This window comes from Cyclopterus lumpus, chromosome 17, assembly GCF_009769545.1.
Source record: "Cyclopterus lumpus isolate fCycLum1 chromosome 17, fCycLum1.pri, whole genome shotgun sequence".
NCBI classification, from domain to species: domain Eukaryota; kingdom Metazoa; phylum Chordata; class Actinopteri; order Perciformes; family Cyclopteridae; genus Cyclopterus; species Cyclopterus lumpus.
The window spans coordinates 19689983-19708275 of NC_046982.1; the positions used below are offsets into that span (position 1 = coordinate 19689983).

General features: G+C 44.0%; 1 protein-coding gene across 2 annotated transcripts; it reads left to right on the plus strand.

The window, feature by feature from the left end:
* The first annotated feature begins 689 nt into the window (after nt 1-689).
* On the plus strand, nt 690-18057 carry dtna (dystrobrevin, alpha). Of its 2 annotated transcripts, XM_034555327.1 has the most exons (20): nt 690-992; nt 4581-4648; nt 4992-5072; nt 5152-5365; nt 5665-5750; nt 6221-6375; nt 6469-6574; nt 6981-7147; nt 7369-7493; nt 8539-8622; nt 11916-11994; nt 12338-12432; nt 13874-13987; nt 14162-14258; nt 15669-15816; nt 15930-16019; nt 16116-16215; nt 16576-16687; nt 16788-16826; nt 17015-18057. In XM_034555327.1, exons 2-19 carry the CDS (start codon nt 4582-4584, stop codon nt 16803-16805), a joined length of 1938 nt encoding a protein of 645 aa, XP_034411218.1. In that variant the 5' UTR covers nt 690-992; nt 4581; the 3' UTR covers nt 16806-16826; nt 17015-18057. The 2 variants fall into 2 exon arrangements, with proteins under 2 accessions (XP_034411218.1, XP_034411219.1); XM_034555328.1 differs by lacking the exons at nt 11916-11994; nt 15930-16019; nt 16116-16215; ... (1 more) ...; nt 16788-16826; nt 17015-18057 and having other exon boundaries at nt 15669-15781.
* The last annotated feature ends 236 nt before the right edge of the window (nt 18058-18293 follow it).

An 18293-nucleotide genomic window follows, 5' to 3' on the forward strand; every position in this document is an offset into this window, starting at 1 on the left:
TATTTTTTTCTTCTCATTATTTTAGGCTTAAAATCCAAACTTTGAATCTGAGAAACATCTATTATTTTGGTTGTCTTGAACATTTGTTTCTGTGTTACAAGTCAGATACTACTACAAATTAGTTAACACCATTGTACGTGTCTTGAGTAGTTAGAAAACATTTGGGCAACTAAGACTCCAAAAAATCTCATGTGCAAAATCATACAACCCATCATGGATAAATATTCATTTTTGTGCTTGCAAAACCTCTGCAGACTATGATTTATTTCATTTACTATTAGTAATGTGTTCATATACCTCAAATATGTATTTAGGGATCTAAATTGTTCAACCACAGGAGGAAATTACAAGAAATTAGAAAAAAAAAACAAAAAAACATGTGTTCTAATGTAATTTATTTAATGAATAATTGTTTTCATTCACAAAGAGTTATTGAGAAACACGTATTTCGATGACGTCATCCTCACCAAACTAAACAAAATTTTTAAAAAAAGAAATTAAACCTGCGAATCTTTGCATTTTTGCATGTCCATTTCCGTTAAAAAATATATATATAATTAACCCTGCTTACTTTCTCTATTTCCCATTTCTTCTTCTTCTTCTTTTCATTATGATCAAACTTTTCACACTTGGAGCCCAAACGCACAGTGACGCAAGTGAAGAGATTCCGCATTACGTCATCGCGAAGGCCACACACACTGGAGGCAATGCTGCCTCTATTCTCCTCGGCCAGTAGGCTCCGCTACCCAGATCAAAAATTTCCACAACACGAGCGTTTCGCAGGAGAGCGGCGCAAGAACCGGCCGCTTCGTGCAGCGATGCTGGCCCCGACGCCGGAGAACCGCTGATCGGCACCGCGAGGAAACACGACAAGGCCGTCAGGAACCCCCGGAGGAGGAGGAGGAGGAGGAGGAGGAGGAGGAGGAGAAGAAGAAAGAAAGAAAGAAAGAAAGCACAGTGATGTTGCGTGACATGCCTCGGAATACATTGTGGTAAGTCTCGTGCAAAAGTGCTGCAGCTGCTGCAGCTGGAGGCATGGCGAAGCAGCAGAGGAGCGAACCGTAACCTACTTTTGTCTCCCCCCCCCCCCCCCCCCCCCCCCCCCGATCAAGTTTCCATGTTAAAGAAAGAAAAAACGATGCGATGTTGCGAGAGTAAAAACAACAACAACAATTAGAAAGTGTCGTGTGCGTATTCGTGAGCGCCGGGATGTGTGTAACAATGAGAGCTTTGTGTCGCGTCGGCTACACGCACACACACGCACACACACACACACAGGTGTCTCAGGCGTGACAGGTGACGTGTGCACCACAAGCTGCCTGTTGCCATCCTCCCTTTCGTTTAACCTCGGGCCGGCATCGCTGTGGTGGAATGTGGATGTTGTGGTTGATGTCCAGAGGGCTACGAGTCTCTGCCCAGGAGCACAGCTCTCTTCCACCGTATCACCAACATGCACATTGTCTCATCACAGCCCATTGACTTCTATTTATTCCACTGATTCTAAACTATGTTTGATACTTTGAAACAATTCAAAGAGCTAAAACAAAAAAAAAACTGTCGTAAAACAACTTGTATTTTTTTTTTTGCTGCACTCTCGTTTTAACATCTTGGGTGCTAAAGTGTTGGCCTCTTTGCAGCTGAAACCATGGCGATCATCAGCAGGTCAACAGGGAGCACAGGGCCCTCCAGAAGACATCACTGGTAACCAGACAGGAAGAGAACATTAAAGCACTACACCTCTGAGCTCTGTAGCTGATTAACCTTAAGTCAACGGCACAGCTCTTTCTTTTTTCTTTTTTTCTTCCTGTCAGGGGGAATGGAATTCGGATGCCAGCGTAGTTTATAGTCCCGTGATGTAAAAATAACTCCAATCAGCGCTAACAGCTGCGATGGACTGTGTCGAGCCCGGCCACAGATCGCTGTACAACTCGAGGATATCCACCAACAGCGCCGTCCACTACGTTTTTTTTTTTGCTGAGCTGCCACATAAATAGACTCGTAATGTAAATAACTGACTAATAAGGCATTCGTGCAGTTGAACCTTGTCCAACAGAAGTCCGAGCAGCAATGAGTCGTTACTGTGAGACCCCTTTGGTGGGGTTCTGGCAGTCCAATCTGCGTAATGGTAATATAGTATACGCGATGATTTGCTCTTTTAAGGGCAGTTATTATCCCAAATCTGCCAGTTGTGACAGCGCCTTCCGAGAAAGACTAATGTTTTGCTGGGCACATGCCAGGAATGAGGGTCCGGGGGTCTGCAACCAGAGAGCCAGGAAAGCTGCGCAGAGAATGTGGAGCCTTCTCACTTGTAGTTAAAGATAGAGGCGACACAAGCCGCGTATCCTCGCTGACACGTTTCTCATTTCAGATGTGTCCTCCACTCGTGCGTCTGGGCGGCTGTTTCCTGGATAGAAAGGAGTCTGTGTTGACGAACGATTGTCTCTAGAAGGAGGACTTTGGCTTTGTAATAACCAGGGGGTTGGGGGGGTTGGGGGGGGGGGGGGACACGACCATGGTGCTTTACGGCAGGTATGTTGATCATCTCGCTTCCCTCCTTTGTATTGGCGGCGCTGGTTTTAATATCTGCCGCCGCCACAGATTGTATCAATCTCAGTTATATATATATTTTTTCTCCGAGACTGAAAACAGACCACCGGAAAGGAAGGTCACGTAACGTGCTCTGCTTTGCGAGGTGGAAAAAGGGATATCAATGTTAATATATCAAATGGTGTATGTTTTTTGTACACTTTTTTACATTCACTCACTGTGGAAGAGATGGATTCAAGATGACGTTGGACTCTGGTAGTAGTGGCTTTGTTTACATCTAAAACAGTTATTTACTTGTTGTCATTACCTTGTTTTAATGGATGAAAACCCTCAATTCATATTCAATATGGCGTTCATAACCCTAAAACGCAGGTGTTTTTTTCAATTCGTATGTGGAACGATCTGCTCTGGCTTGTCATTAATATTATATAGTATAATTATATATATTTTTCTGTAGCTTTCACTGCTTTGAGGTGATTTCCTGAAACACTACTTCCAGGTTAATCCACTTTTTCTCTCCATAATCTGGATTTAAAAAAGATTTTTAACACAATAAGGTGCAAAATTTAATTACCGCGCCACGGAAATTGCGGCGTGATATTTCAATTAATGTGTCGCCGGTGATTTTCGAAACGCCACGCCTGAGTGATTGTCTTGCGAGCCACTCGCCCCAAGAAGTGCCAACCGTGCTCTCGACCGTCATCCCACTGAGCTCTATCTCATAAAACGATATTTACGAGCGAAAAAAAAAAAAAACTTCTCTCTGCAAACTTTTGCTTGTCTGCAGTGGGAGGTGTAGTGTCTGTGTGTGGGGGGTGTAGTGTCTGTGTGTGGGGGGTGTTGAGTGTGTGTGGGGGGGACTAGTACTCTGCTAGTACTATGTTTTTATGAACAGAGTGGCTGGGATCTTTGCTGCCATGGCAACAAACCACATGACTAGGTGTATTAGATTGCCTCAGACAGTGTGCAGCGAGGCATGGTGTGAGCCCTCTCTCTGCCGCTCTGCCCCCTTTTCAAAGTCTTGTCCTTGTCTTACTTAAGTTTTTCTTTGCCCCCCCCCCCCCTCCCTCCCTCCCTTCTCCCCCCATCACATTTCTGATAAGCACTGTAGTGTGCTTTGTTTAATTTGCGGATGCACTTCTTTAAAAAAGCAACAAAAAAAAAAAGGAGGTCAGTGTGTGTTTACCACGGCCGGATTAAACTGCTGTGGGGCCCTCTGGGTAAAATGAGCCCCTGTGGTCCCCCCCCCATTAGTATTTTATCATTATTTTGTCATTTAATTAAGCATGAAAATGCACAAAGCCTTAATATGTGTACTCAGGATTTGAATTGAGGGTCCCTGTATGTACCCACATCATTCCAGTTCTTCAGATGCACCTTTACAAATGTTGCAATTGATCAAATAATCACAAACTAATTAGCTAATTGAACTCCCTCCCCCCCCCAAACAGTGATTGTCCAATCGTAGCACAGCACGGTTAACATATGAAGCAATCAAGTGCACATTCCACGTTTTAAGACCCCCTTGTTTTATACAGGGTTCTCTTTGTCATACGAGTCTGTTGTAAACTTTAAAAAATCAGTTCTCAACCAACTCCGATCAAACCTGCCAGCGACACATTTTTCATATCATCCAACAAAAAATGAGAAGAAGCTTTTGTGTCCGCCTCTGTCTGACATTACGGACCCATTGTTTTCTAAAATAACTATAAATTTCAAAGGGGTAAAATCTGCCAGATCTGGACAGTAACAGTAACTCAAGGGGTGGGGTCCAGTTAGTGCACCTGGAGCCTTTGGGTGCCTCCAGGGTGCCTTTGTGGGACATTTACAGTGAAATTATGTCACGTCAAATGGGCATAATGCTATTACAGATTTTACAGATTTATCGTAACACGGTGGATAAACAGATGTGCTGTGATGCTTCTGGAAATACAGGAGTGATATGACACAGAATAGAACCGGGAGCGATGGGAGGCGCGTATCCGGGTGATTGGAAGCGTGCCCTGACGTTACTTTCTCTCCTCCCCGAGCAGAATGATTGAAGACTTCGGGCCGAGCGGCGACAACATGGCGGATCGAAGGCAACTGTTTGTCGAGATGAGTAAGTGCTCAGGGCCGCCGCTCGGCGTGATCTATGTGCGTCTGCTGTTCGACCCTCTGACCATAACAATGGTGTATTCCTCTCTGTAACTTTCTCCACTAGATTGTTAAATAATCCTACATCATTATTGTTAATTCAACAACAACAAAAAAATCACAATTCATGTATTTTATTATTTCATCCCAGTATTTCAAAATGTCCTTTTTTTCCTCCAAAGTATAATCTGTATTTGTTCTTTATTTACATGATTTCTAAATTTCCCAGCGTATTTATTTGGTATTGGACACTGTGAACTGACATTGACGTCCCCGATGTAATTTGATAATAATAATTATTCCCCCAGGGGCTCAGGATCTGGACTCCATACGATTATCGACGTACAGGACGGCCTGCAAACTCCGATTTGTGCAGAAGAAATGTAACCGTGAGTACGACGACGCGGCGCACCCTCCACTCCGCTCGCGATCCTTCCCGACATGAATTATCATCTCTCTGGTTTCCAGTGCACCTGGTCGACATTTGGAACGTCATCGAGGCTTTCCGAGAGAACGCCGTCAACGCCATGGACCTCCGCGACGAGCTCCCCGTGGCTCGCCTGGAAGTGGTCCTGTCCACGATCTTCTACCAGCTGAACAAGCGCATGCCCAACACGCACCAGATCGTCGTGGAGCAGTCCATCGGCCTGCTGCTCAACTTCCTGCTGGCGTCCTACGACCCGTGAGTCTGACGGGTTTTTTCGACGTGTAGCTAAATAGAATGCGTTATTATTATTATTATTATTATTATTAGTGTGGAAATGTGACTGTTACATTTTTTTCGTAATGTCAAAACACGCTCGCGTAGAGGGAATATAGTGAGAGTTGCATGAACACCGAGATAAAAGATGATTTAAGGCGTTTGCCTCTAAAAGGTTTGGGCCTTTTTGAAAAACTGTTCATGTTCGAGGATTCTAGACACCGACGGTAAACTATGATCATAATGTAAAATGTATTTGCTCCTTTTTTTTTTTTTTTTAGGGAGGGCCAGGGCAAGATATCTGTCTTTGTTGTGAAGATGACCCTGGCAACCATCTGTGGGGGGAAAATCCTGGATAAATTAAGATGTAAGCAACACAACAAATATTTTACTTTTAATCGGGGTTAAATTACCTGTAATACATCAGATCATTTTCCATCATGCAGTTTCTAATCTGTTTTGGAATGTTCCTATTAATGTCTGCATTGGCTATATATATCTCTGTGCATAAAGGAAGAAGCAGCACCGGCCTCGCTCTTTTTGTGGCTGGAAAGAAGTCATTATTCATTATCTGAAGGATGGGTTTTTATTACATAATCTTCAAATCCGTGGGAGCGGTCGCAACGGCTCGTGAAGGGAGAAAAAAAGAAAGAGAAAAAAGGAGGGCTGTGTCGCCGGTGTATTATAACAACTGATTTGAATAACCGCTCTTACTTTGATTTGTTTTCACAAATAAGTGGGATAATTGCATTGCTTGCGTTGCGCTGTAATTAGCCACACTGCGGTGGCAGCCGACACATTGCTTTTGATTAATTTGTGTAATGATGTTCTTCCCAGATATTTTCTCCCAGATATCAGATTCTGCCGGCGTGATGGTCCACTCGCAGTTTGACCAGTTCCTGAGGGAGGTGCTCAAATTACCCATGGCGGTTTTCGAGGGGCCTTCTTTCGGTTACACCGAACAAGCCGCGAGAACGTGCTTCACACAGCAGGTGAGGGTCCGTTTAGACGTCGTGGAGGATTTTATTGCCCCCCACCCCCTCCCCCCCGCACCCTCGTTGAATGGTCTCACCCTCTCGCTCCAGAAAAAGGTCTCCCTCAACACATTCCTGGATACGTTGATGTCAGACCCGCCCCCTCAGTGTCTGGTGTGGTTACCGCTCATGCATCGGCTCACCAACGTGGAGAACGGTGAGAATACTTATATGAACGGGGGGGAAGGGAAGCTAGCATCGTCACACACACACACACACACACACACACACACACACACACACACAAACACCTCCATTGAGGATGACCCATAAGGACCGTACACCCTGTGGATAAGTGTGTGTTTGTGCGTAATGGTCACGCACACTTCATCACTACCTTATGAGCAGAAGACACACACACACACACACACTCTGACTTCCGTGTATATGCTGTTCAAATGAAATGTCACCAGAACAGCCCGAAGCGCACATCTGTCCTTAAATGAATGAAAGTGACTCCTCCACTCTGTGCAAAGTGAACATCTGGGTTTACAATGGCGTGTGTTTGTGTGCACGTTGTGTGCACGTGTGTGTCTGACACCTCCTCCTCTCCACCCCCGCAGTCTTTCACCCGGTCGAGTGCTCCTACTGCAACACCGAGAGTATGATGGGCTTCCGCTACCGCTGTCAGCAATGTCATGATTACCAGCTCTGTCAGGACTGCTTCTGGAGGGGGCATGCCAGCGGTTCCCATAGCAACCAGCACCAAATGAAGGAGTATACGTCATGGGTAAGGGGGAGGAGGAGGAGGAGGAGGAGGTGGAGGAGGAGAGGGAGAGGGGCTGGGCAGAGGGAGGGAGGGTGTGTCTGCGCTCGACCAGTCATTGTGGTTATTGTCCGATTTGCGAGGACGCCGGGGAACGTAATGATGTCACGTGCTTCAGGACGGAGACGTTAGCGTCCTTCGATGTCGTCATAATTTGCGAGTGGCTTGTGTGTGTTTCTCCCCAGAAATCCCCCGCTAAGAAGTTATCCCACGTGCTCAGCAAGTCCCTGAGCTGTGCATCCAGCAGAGAGCCCCTCCACCCCGTGTTTCCAGACACGCCGGAAAAACCTCTCAACCTATCTCATATTGTGTAAGTTCCGATTTTTTTATTTTTTAAACGCTTGCTTTCCTCCCTCAGCTGATAATGACCTTGTTGCTGCCTGGAAGTCTGAAGTGAATCCAGTCAATCTCTTGGGTCAACTGATCAATGGGGCTTAATTATAGCCGTGGGAATGATTGTGATCTGCAACAGTGCTGCTGCCTTTGCCTTGACTTGTCTGCTGTGTTGTGGTGTGGTATAAATAATGGAACAGCCTGCACAAGCACCGGCCTAATACCAAGCTGTTTATTAAAGGCAGGTATCATATGTTCATTTATTCTTTCAGCTTCACATTTAACTTGATTGCAGTATTTTACAGAATAACCCTTAAAACAGCGAAAAGGATTCATATTCTTGCAGTTTTATAGAACAAAGACAAAACATACTCAGTTTTTTCACATAAACACACAAATATATATATATTTACTAAGGATCCCTTAAATGCATCTACGATATAGTAATTAAAAACAAGACCCTCTTTGGCTAAGCCACTAATATTGTCCTACGTATGCACCACTTTCCCTTTTTTCCGTAGAATTTATTGACAAATCGTGCGTAGCTTTTTCTTTTCTTCTAAACGACTGGTATTTCTGCATCTAGTGTAGTCTCTTGCACTGCCGGGCCGATTGTAATGACTCATTTTCATTCCTCTCCTCGTCCCGTACTTTCCTCAGAGACACGTGGTGAGTTTGTTTTGGTTATTCATCGCATCGTAAAAAAAGGTGTCTGTACATTCCTGTGACCGTAGATTTGTGTTTTTTTCGTGCTAATCATACCCCGTCCACACGAGAGTGCTCACCATCCGCTGCATGTTGTTATTGTTTACCTCACACACCCCTGCATAACTAATCATCTCTGACTTTTTGTTGTTGTTGTTGTTGCGACGTCCTGACACGCGTGCACAGAAAGTTCCTCTATTTATCTGTTTTTAGATACATGCAAACAAAAAGTGTGTGTCTCGTGTTACTTTCACATCATTTTTTTTTTTTAAAACAGCCTCGTTTGGATTTAAAAACCTGTTGTTTTCCATGTTCAGGCCGCCGAGACCGGTGAACATCACCAACGACTACTCGCTCTCCCACTCCATGCCGATATCAGGGAACCCTTACTCCACCAAAAGGTGAGTACGGCCCTAAAACACGTCCGGGATTATTTTTTCAAAGCGGATCTTTTCAAGTCGCCGCACTCCCCAAAGGTCCATCCCCCCCCCCCCCCCCCCCCCCCCCCCCCCGTCCGCTCTGTGACCCACACTGTCTTTCTCCTTTTATGTTCCCAGAACATTTGTGTATCATCGTGCTTCTCTTTCTTTCTTTCTTTCTTTCTTTTCCTCCTTTGTGGCTCTTTGTGTGCTGAATGTAAATAGCTTGCCTCACAGCAAGAGTAGTGACGTTGGGCAAAGGAAGCCCTTGACTGTGGCCGCTCCACATCTGTTTAGAGGGAGAGGGTAAGTGACGCAGGTGTGCATACGAGGACGCCTTTGTAGCCTAATGCATGCGTTGACTAATATAGATAATAATCATAAGGCTCATCGTTCTAAAGAACCGCTTTTTTTCTTATAGAGGGGTTTACGTTGTTGTACTCGAGGGGCTATTTCATAACTGCTGGATGAAGCATGCGCCATAAAGATCACTGGCAATTAGTTCGGAGTGTCTATTACAAGCTTTTATCATTCGCACAGAAATGGGAAATACTAACCTTTTGAATATAAGCGTCTTTTAACGTCGCCCTCAATCTCCCTCTGGATGTTGAAGCTGCAGTAAAGAGTTTAAAGTAGCAGGAGTGAACAAATAGGCCCGTTTTAAAACAAAATGGGATTATCTTGATGTTGTATTTTTTACCACGGGGCTCCACTGCACCTGCAGAAGGTGTTTCTGTAGGGAACACTGGTCCCTTTCATAGCTGAGGGCTTATAGAAAAACATGGAGATGTGACGAGTGAGCGTTTCTTTAGGTTATTCTTGATGTGCGTATCGGAGCATCTGACATTGTGCTTCCTGTTTGCACACACACACACACACACGCACACACACACACACACACCGTATTATTCGGGGCTTTTTAGCTGATGTGCCCGGTGACTTTTGACTGAGAATACCAGATCACAAACTTTATGACGCGAGTTTGGACTTGACTCAGCTGTAATGTGCAGTCACAGTGGCTTAGTGCCATCAGACACTTTTAAAAAAAAACAAATTCATGCCCAAATATTCTGAATTCTGGTCTCTACTGTTTTGTCAAGCTCCAATGAGCCTACACTTCCCATAATGCAACACAATGAGCTTATTATTATTATAGGAGGAACGTTTTAGCATCTTTCAGCTCTTTGTTTTGTTTTTTCAAGGCCCACAACGAACAGCTTCCTGCCGAGCCGCAAACACCAACGTTAGTGAGCATGTCGGCATAGTGGAGCCAGATACCCTTTGAATATTTTATAATTTCACTAAATAATTAGTTATTGTGGACATTCAACTGCCAGCCCAAACTGCACAATGACCTCATAACGCAGTGCCGCTACGTGTCAAAGGAAAGCTAATAATACATATAATGTATTGTTATGAGGTCAGTATGCAGTGGATGCAGGTTTATTTATTGAATTAGCTGCTGAGTTAAAAAAAAAAAAAAAAAGAAGCAAATAATCCAAACAGTTGCAGGACAATATGCACTAATTTCTATTTCTATTGTTTGCCGAATGGTTTGACGATGCTGCTCTTTGTTGTTTTTGCTGTTGTGAGACACGTCACGGTCGCGGCTGATTCTGCACATCGGCCGGAGGGGCGGTTGCTATCGGAGTCTGATGGGGAGCCTCGCTAAATATAAAAGACTGTGCATGCTCGATGCCTGGGTGGCAGGTTGTTTGACTTGTAAAAGAATGATTCTCAATAGTTTTAATAATAGATGCTTGGAGAATGTAAACACGGAGCTTGTGGAGTCCTCAGTGGAGCTCCTAGCCGTCATCGCTGGAGTCTCTCTCAAACATAATATGGCCTTGTCTCTCTCCAGTCACCCGTGAACGGCTGCTTTCCAGCTGCTCTCTTCCTCTCCTCTCTCGTTGCCTTTTGTCTCTCTGCTCCCACCCCCCACCCCCCCCCCCCTCCTTCTCGTCCTCGCCCTTCCATTGTCACCTGTGTAATGTCATGTTTTATGTTTTGTGAACCCCCCTCTTGCGCCGTTCCAGGTTGAACTACAACCTCGATGTTGCCGATAGGCTCGCAGACGAACATGCTCTCATTGGCCTCTATGTGAATCTCCTCCAAAACAAGCCCAAAACATGGTTAGTTTGGTGTGTCGGCGCGTTGGCCGACCACCAGGGGGATGTGACCTCTGACCTAACCTCATCCTGAGTGTGTCACAAGCCCTAACACTGCATGCCGTCACTTTTTTACAGACGGGTCACCTCGACCTTTGACACCTTCTGTCAACGCATCATTCGCTGCTCAGCAGCAATAATTGTCCGACTGATTTGTTCCCCAAAATGGAACCAGAGTTTATTTCTAGCAGATCTGTATTTATTCGATTGGATTTTCTTAACGTGAAACACAAAATGTTTCACGTTAAAAAAATCCAATCTTGTCATATTTAAACCCTTATTAACGATTATAAGTATACACATACTAACACTACGACACGACTACGACATATTGCATTTCTCTAAGTCATAAAATGTACACATCAATGTCTCAGACTGAAATATGCAAAAGAAAAAAAGGGCAAAAGTCTCATATTTGTCACATTAAAACTATGTAACTCCAAATTATCAGGGCCGATTCGTTAGTTAATTGGTACCAAATACTTTAAGCACTTTTAGCTGCTGGTTTCCTCCGATCCGACCGCCTCTTTAATCTCCAAAATGAGTTTGGTCCAGGAAATCGTGTTTCGAATTGTTAAAAAACAAAACAAACCTGTTTGTGTCAGCTGTTTAGTTTTTTTATTTGAACACTGGGAATATGACATATCCTCTGCTCTTGTAAGCATTGTGCGTGTGCACTCATATGCTTGGGTGTGGGCGTGTGTTAATGCTGGTTTCAGTGTTATATATATATATTTATATATATATATATATATATAGTATCTTCCTGTGTGAGTGTGTTTGAGAGCTTCCTTGTGTGCTTGGAAATGCACACAAGCATTTATTTCCTTTTGACTTTATCAGTGATCCGACTGTATGAGTAAACCTTCTGTTCTGTTGGACACACACGATAACTTCAACTTCATTATTACATTCATACTAAATACATTCATGCTGTTGTGGTTTCACATAAGTAGCTTAGCAGGATTAATGCGGGACGGCGCTATAAAACTTTTTCTCTCTTGAACTAAACTTTCTCGGGTTACATTTTTTTTTTGCACGGGGTCGTATCTGCGCGGCCGTCTGGGTCACCGTGTCGTGTTGTGACTCCAATTTCCTCTTCGTCAGTTTGCTGGAGAGTAACCATCAAGATGAAGAGCACAGCCTCATCGCTCGCTACGCTGCTAGACTGGCTGCTGATGCCGCGGTGAGATATATATATATACATATATATATATATATATAAGATATTTATTGCTCACAATATCGTGGCTTCTTTCATCTGTGTCACACAGCCCCGAAAATAATAAATAACTTTTCATTGTTGAGATGATGAAAGGGGGGTTTACATGGTGATCATTCCTCACCGGACCTGTACGCCTGTTTATGTTCTGAAAACAGGTCTTGATAGATGGCTGCTGACTCGGCTGTTTTATTACTCCCCTCCCTGTGTGAGATACGATATGAGGCGATGGATGACATCATCCGTTCGGTAAAAAAAAAAAAGAAGCCAGTTCACGTGTTTGTCTCTCGCTCGGTTCCACCAACAGGCTCAACATCAGCGGATCCCCACAGACCTCCCCGGCTCTCTGGACGCCAACAAACAGCAGCGGCAGCTCATCGCCGAGCTGGAGTGCAAAAACAGGTCGGACCGCTTCGGCGTTGCCTTTTTTTTTTCCGCTTGTTTCCTGTTTGTCTCGTCTTTTTTTCAATCCCCACGACAAGAGATTCACCTTATCCTGGCCTGAATCAAATAAACCAACTGAAAACTGCAATTATTTACATTATTAGAAACTCTAAGGTATGATATCCTTGTAAACATAAACATTTTTGACCGCTTAACTAACTGTATGTTTACAGTATAATAATATAAGTTAATGACTGTCGGATCATGCGAGGCAATTTATTTCATATAGCATATTTCACGACCAGAGGCAAATTCAAAATGGCTTCGCAGATTGCTTAAAATCAGTAAAATATAAAAAGAAAGAAAAGCAGTTAAGAAGCCTTGCCATTGAAAGTAACGGCAACATTAACATTAAAATGACAGCAATAACTAATTGTGAATAATGAAACCGAAATGGAGACAAAAGTTCAATTACAGGCAACAGTGAACAAGTACGTAGTAGGGTTTTAATGCGGCTATAATTAATACTTTTTTTCTTTAATACAAACACTGGATCACGTGACTTATTTTTGTACATGACGGCGTTCACACGTGATGAGAAAACCTGCAGAGTTATCGCCCGACTCTGCAGTTATCCTCGGCTCCACGGAGCTTTATTGGCTCCCGGTCACGCCGCCGTGGCTCGAGGAGCACGGAGCCTGGGTTTATGTTTGTTAGAAGCACCTGCAGGCAAAATATCTGTTGTGGAGAAGGTCTTAAAGGAACAGGCGCAATTCAGGGGGCTTTATTGGCAGCAATGGACTCTAATATTAGTAACTAATATGTGTTTCCGTTAGCTGAGAATGAGACGTTTATACGGGGTGGTTTATACGTCTTCCACGTTGCACCGCATCGTTTCTACAGAAGCCCAGAACGGACAAACTTAAACACCGGCTCTAAAGAGGGCCTTTTGTGTCCTTTACATTACCTTTTTAAAAGCACCGCGGTTCTCTCTGACAGGAGAACGTGTGAGCGGAGGGGTAATCACATGCAATCCTTTCACGCTGCTCCTTTTTATAGTGTCTATCACTTCATCGTTTTGGAGATTTTTGGATTGATTTGCTAAACTCTCACTGCTCCCATTGTGTTGTTTGGGGCCTTCTTTAGCACTAAAACCCCCACTGTACACCACCTGCTGACAGACGACGTTAGCGACTAGCTGGTGAACTGCTATAAAGCAAGATATTTACCCTCAGGAGCTGAAAGGGAGTGAATATTGGACTAATATCGGCTATAACCGAGGGGATAAAATTCCCCACAGCTTGTTTCTAGTGCCCCCAAGTGGCCAAAAAGAAAACCCCAAGTTATTAGATTAGATTTAAAAATATTTGGACAGTGTGCCCGGTGTTTGTGTTGACCCAGGGCCTGTAGGGGCAAACATATATACATTAAATAACCCGTTTTGTGCCTCCTCTCACAGAGAAATCCTGCAGGAAATCCAGCGGCTGCGCGTCCAGCACGAGGAGGCCTCCCAGCCGCCACCTGACCGGGGTCTGCAGAACCCCACTCTTCTGGCTGAGCTTCGACTTCTCAGGTAAACCCCCCCCCCCTCCTATGTTCGCCGTGCGTTCATAACAGGCATCATTTGCTACGTATATATTGTAATTGCCTATTTCCTAAAACAAAAATGAACGCGCCATGTGTTGTGGAGCTCACGGATGCTCGCACACGTCTTATCGTATCCTCACAACTTGTTTTCCTCCGATAGGCAACGCAAAGATGAGCTTGAGCAAAGGATGTCTGCTCTGCAGGAGAGTCGCAGGGAGCTCATGGTGCAGCTGGAGCAACTAATGATGCTTCTCAAGGTACTGCAGACGCCACCTTTCATCTCTCTCAACTTCACAGCACTCGAATGCCGGAGCGCGGAGAAGACGAACACACACACACACACACACACACACACACACACACACACACCCTGTTTCCCTGCAGGGAGCAATTAGGTCGCAATTTAGTCTCGAGTTTTGGCCTTTTGGCCACAATCGGCTCTGTTGAAGTTTGCATGTTTTATATTTTACATGGACATTTTTTTATTTATTTATTTTTTTGATTTGGTGGCAGCCGGTAAGCAATGTGGCCGGATGATGACGGTCACGTGTGCTACACTTTCTCCCAGATGTAGGCGCTCACTCCAGCTCATGTAAATGTGAGCAATTACCCAACATGTCCATCAGAGGGCGCATGGCTTTAATAGTCGAGCTATTATGTCACTTATTGAGTGTTCAAATAAGTGGAAACAGCACTCACACATGTACGATTTTGAGCTAAATATATAATGTTTCTCCACCTAAAATTAAGTTGTATCAGCCCGTTAAATAAACCTTTAACCGCATCAGAAACATGTTTAATCTAGTTGGTGTCTAGGCAACCAATATCGCAAATGCTATTGACCGTCACTTTGCTCCTTACCTATGTTCATAATGTTAACATTAGCTAAGAGTCTAAAGGGATGGTTTAGGAAAAGGGTGTTACATCACTCCTTACAAGGAGGATAACCTTTGGACAAAGACAGGAGCTCCTCAAAGCCGCTACCTATACTGGCTCAATGGGGAGGATATCAATCTAATTAAGCTGAAAAGGATCAATGTTAATCCATTAAACTTGCATGAGGAAGCCACATGCTTTGTCACGACCATGGAGGAATTACTGATTGGATTTTTTTCTTTTTCTTTTTGGAAATACTCAACGTGATGCGGTTTGTTATTTCACGAGCCATAAAATATTGTTTTGCAGCTGGAGGAGGAACGGAAACAAGCCGTGAGTGGAACAACAACAAAAAAAGAGGCTGGAGCTGCGCTTGGATTAAAAAATTGTTTGCATGTTTGTAAAAGTAAATACTAACCTGCTGTTGTCGGGTGAACACTTTTTGGAGATGCAGATGTTCGCCAGACATCGGCGACGTGTATCCGGTCTGTGGGAATAATTGGAATCTGTTTTAACAGCATGTACAGACTTAATGAAAGATGCAGCTTTATGACTCCTCATATGTACATTTATAGCACGTGTGTGATGTTTTTTTGGCGTTTGATATTCTTTGCTGTGATTTGAGCCGCTGGCAATGAAAGGTTATTTGTTGCGTTGCTCGTGGAAGGTTTGCTTTGATAAGAAGCCTTTTGATCCAGATCAGGTTTGACTCTTCTCCCGGGTTTATTCCCGTCTCTCTGTTACCAATGGCAACGCGGCGTCAACACTGAAAACGGTGTCTGTGTTTGCAGACTCAGGCCCCCGGCTCTCCGCGCTCCTCCCCCGGCCGGCAGATCCCGACGCCGATCCACACGGACTCTGCCGGCACGACCCCGACTCACACGCCGCAGGACTCGCTCATGGGCGTGGGGGGGGACGTTCAGGAGGCCTTCGCTCACGGTAGGACCGTCACACACACACACACACACACACACACACACACACACACAGACAGAAATGGCGTGCGTCGCGGATGTCCGGCTCTGATTTCTAAACGAATCCGTGCTTCAAAGGTCCGAGAAGAAATTTAAGAAATGACCTCCTCATCGCTGCCGACTCCATCACCAACACAATGTCATCGCTGGTTAGAGAACTCAATTCAGGTGAATTTCTTTTTTTTTTTTTTTTTTTAAAAGGTTGAATTTTTTGCCCTCTGAATTTTTATGCAACAGCTAAAAGAAATATCTTTTTTCTCCTAGAGGGTGGAAGTGAGACGGAGAGCACCACGGATTCAGACTTTGGACGTGCTGACCTGTCGGCCACGACCTCTTCAGATCCCTTCTTCACATATAAACCAAGGTACCGCAGTGGGATGTGTCATCAACAATGAGCATTAGATCAACAAGTAATAATCAGTGTGTTCTTCCACATGCACGCCTTATGCAGTTTAGCTGCTTAACCAGTGTGTGTGTGTGTGGAAACCTTCATACATCAGGTCATCTCATAGATTTCTGCAGATCACCGATGTGAATCAGATGTAACGGTTGTTATCAGAAATTAGAAGGCGGTGGGACATCAGCTGTTTTCTATCTAAAAAAAAAAGTGTAACTTGAAAACTATTTGTTCTCGACTACCGTCACAACGCCTCCAGTTTTCAGGTTCCAACCTCGGAGGTTGTGACTTGTTTTTAACAAAAAAAATGCCTGTTATCTGTCACAGGAGTGCCAGCGCTGCAGAGAGCTTCGAGAACGACCTGGAGCGGCGGCTGGAGGACGAGCTCAGCCTGGAGGAGCTGGTGCAGCACAGGCAGGAACCGGACAAGGCGTGCATGGTGAGTTCTGGAGGTGGCGGCGGGCGCGTTGTGTGTGTGTGTGTGTGTGTGTTTTTGTATATATACTTATTCTAACTTGGTTTCTGTTGTTGTGGCGCAGGTGACGCTGCAGCAGTGACCGTGTTAGTCCAGGTGACTGGTAAGTGTCTCTTCTATGTTACCGGGGGTCAACATGTAGGTCATCATAACAGTTTTAAACTAAAAGAAAGTTTGGTTTCCTGACTAACTCCTAACTAAACTAGGTTTCTACCAGGTAGCATGTTTGAGATATGATGTTTGATATGACTTTTATTGTGCTGTAAGTAACGCGCTCTGTGTCCTCCACAGGTGAGCAATATGAAAAGCAACAATCGTAGGAGACACTGGACGAGGCGACACCGGGCCGACGGTACCGAGCACTGAAGACATGAAGAATTTAAGTTGAATTAAATGGCTGAATCCAACCATAGAATACATTTATGTAAAGATATATTTTTTAACCAACCGCATATTCAAGGTAATACTGTGAGCCTGATGTAAAGAGATTAATTCGTGAGCTGTCTATTACACCACAGGTGCCATAAAATAAGCTTTGGGGGGGAATTATTTCTTAATTTTGAGCCTTTTTATATGAGTTGTCAAGCAAATGTGCGACTTACAAGTTAGTTCATCCTTTCAAATGTTCATGTTTCTGCAAAAAACAGTGAAGCAGGTTTTTAAGTGTTTGTTTTGTCTTCTGATTTTAAAATATAAACCTGTGTTGGAGTTGAAGTTATAGGATGATACATTTTGCAATATTTTATAAATGTATAACTCCAGATTCAACCACTAGTCCATAGATTATTTTAATTATTATTATTTTTTTTACAGTTGCTGTCGAGTGGCTTTCGTATTGTTTTTGGAGCAGGCCGAACAAATACGCTTGTCTTCTTTCATACGTTATTAATAATAATGCACACATGCCTTAGCTGATTGGATGACCTCTCAATGGAGCTTGAGTTAAGTCAGTTAAAGATAAAGATGGATTTGTTCTGATACCTGGAAGTGTTTTAAGATACGCTGAACATATGTAACACACATACTTCCAAACGGTTTACACCAATGAGGGCATTGAACAAACTGTGCTTACTCTCCAATGTTTTATGAATTAAGAATTCCATCATTCGCCATCGTTTCATTTGGTATAGCGTCGCTGCTCGTGCACACAACTCTCTCACACACCAAACACACACACACACACACACACACACACACACACACACTCTCAAAGTGGCCAAAGCCAATCTAAAATCATAAATGTGTGAAATGTATCTAGTTTGAATTTTGAGCAAGTTCATAGCAGTGATTTTGCATGGTGGTGAAGCATAATAATAAAGTGTTGACACAATATCACCATTTTTTTTTTTTTGTTGGGTGTCTATATGAACTCCTTCTGTCTTTTCTTTTTTTTTTTTCTCCATTCCAGACCGGCACACTTCAATTGGCTTTGCTTTGGCGGTGCACATTTATTATCTGTCATAAATGCACTGCTGGCTGCCCTCAAACCTATATTGTCTATAATTCATCACATAGTCCCACCCTCTGAGGTACCATAAACGCACTGAAGCGCACAGTCATGTGGATATTA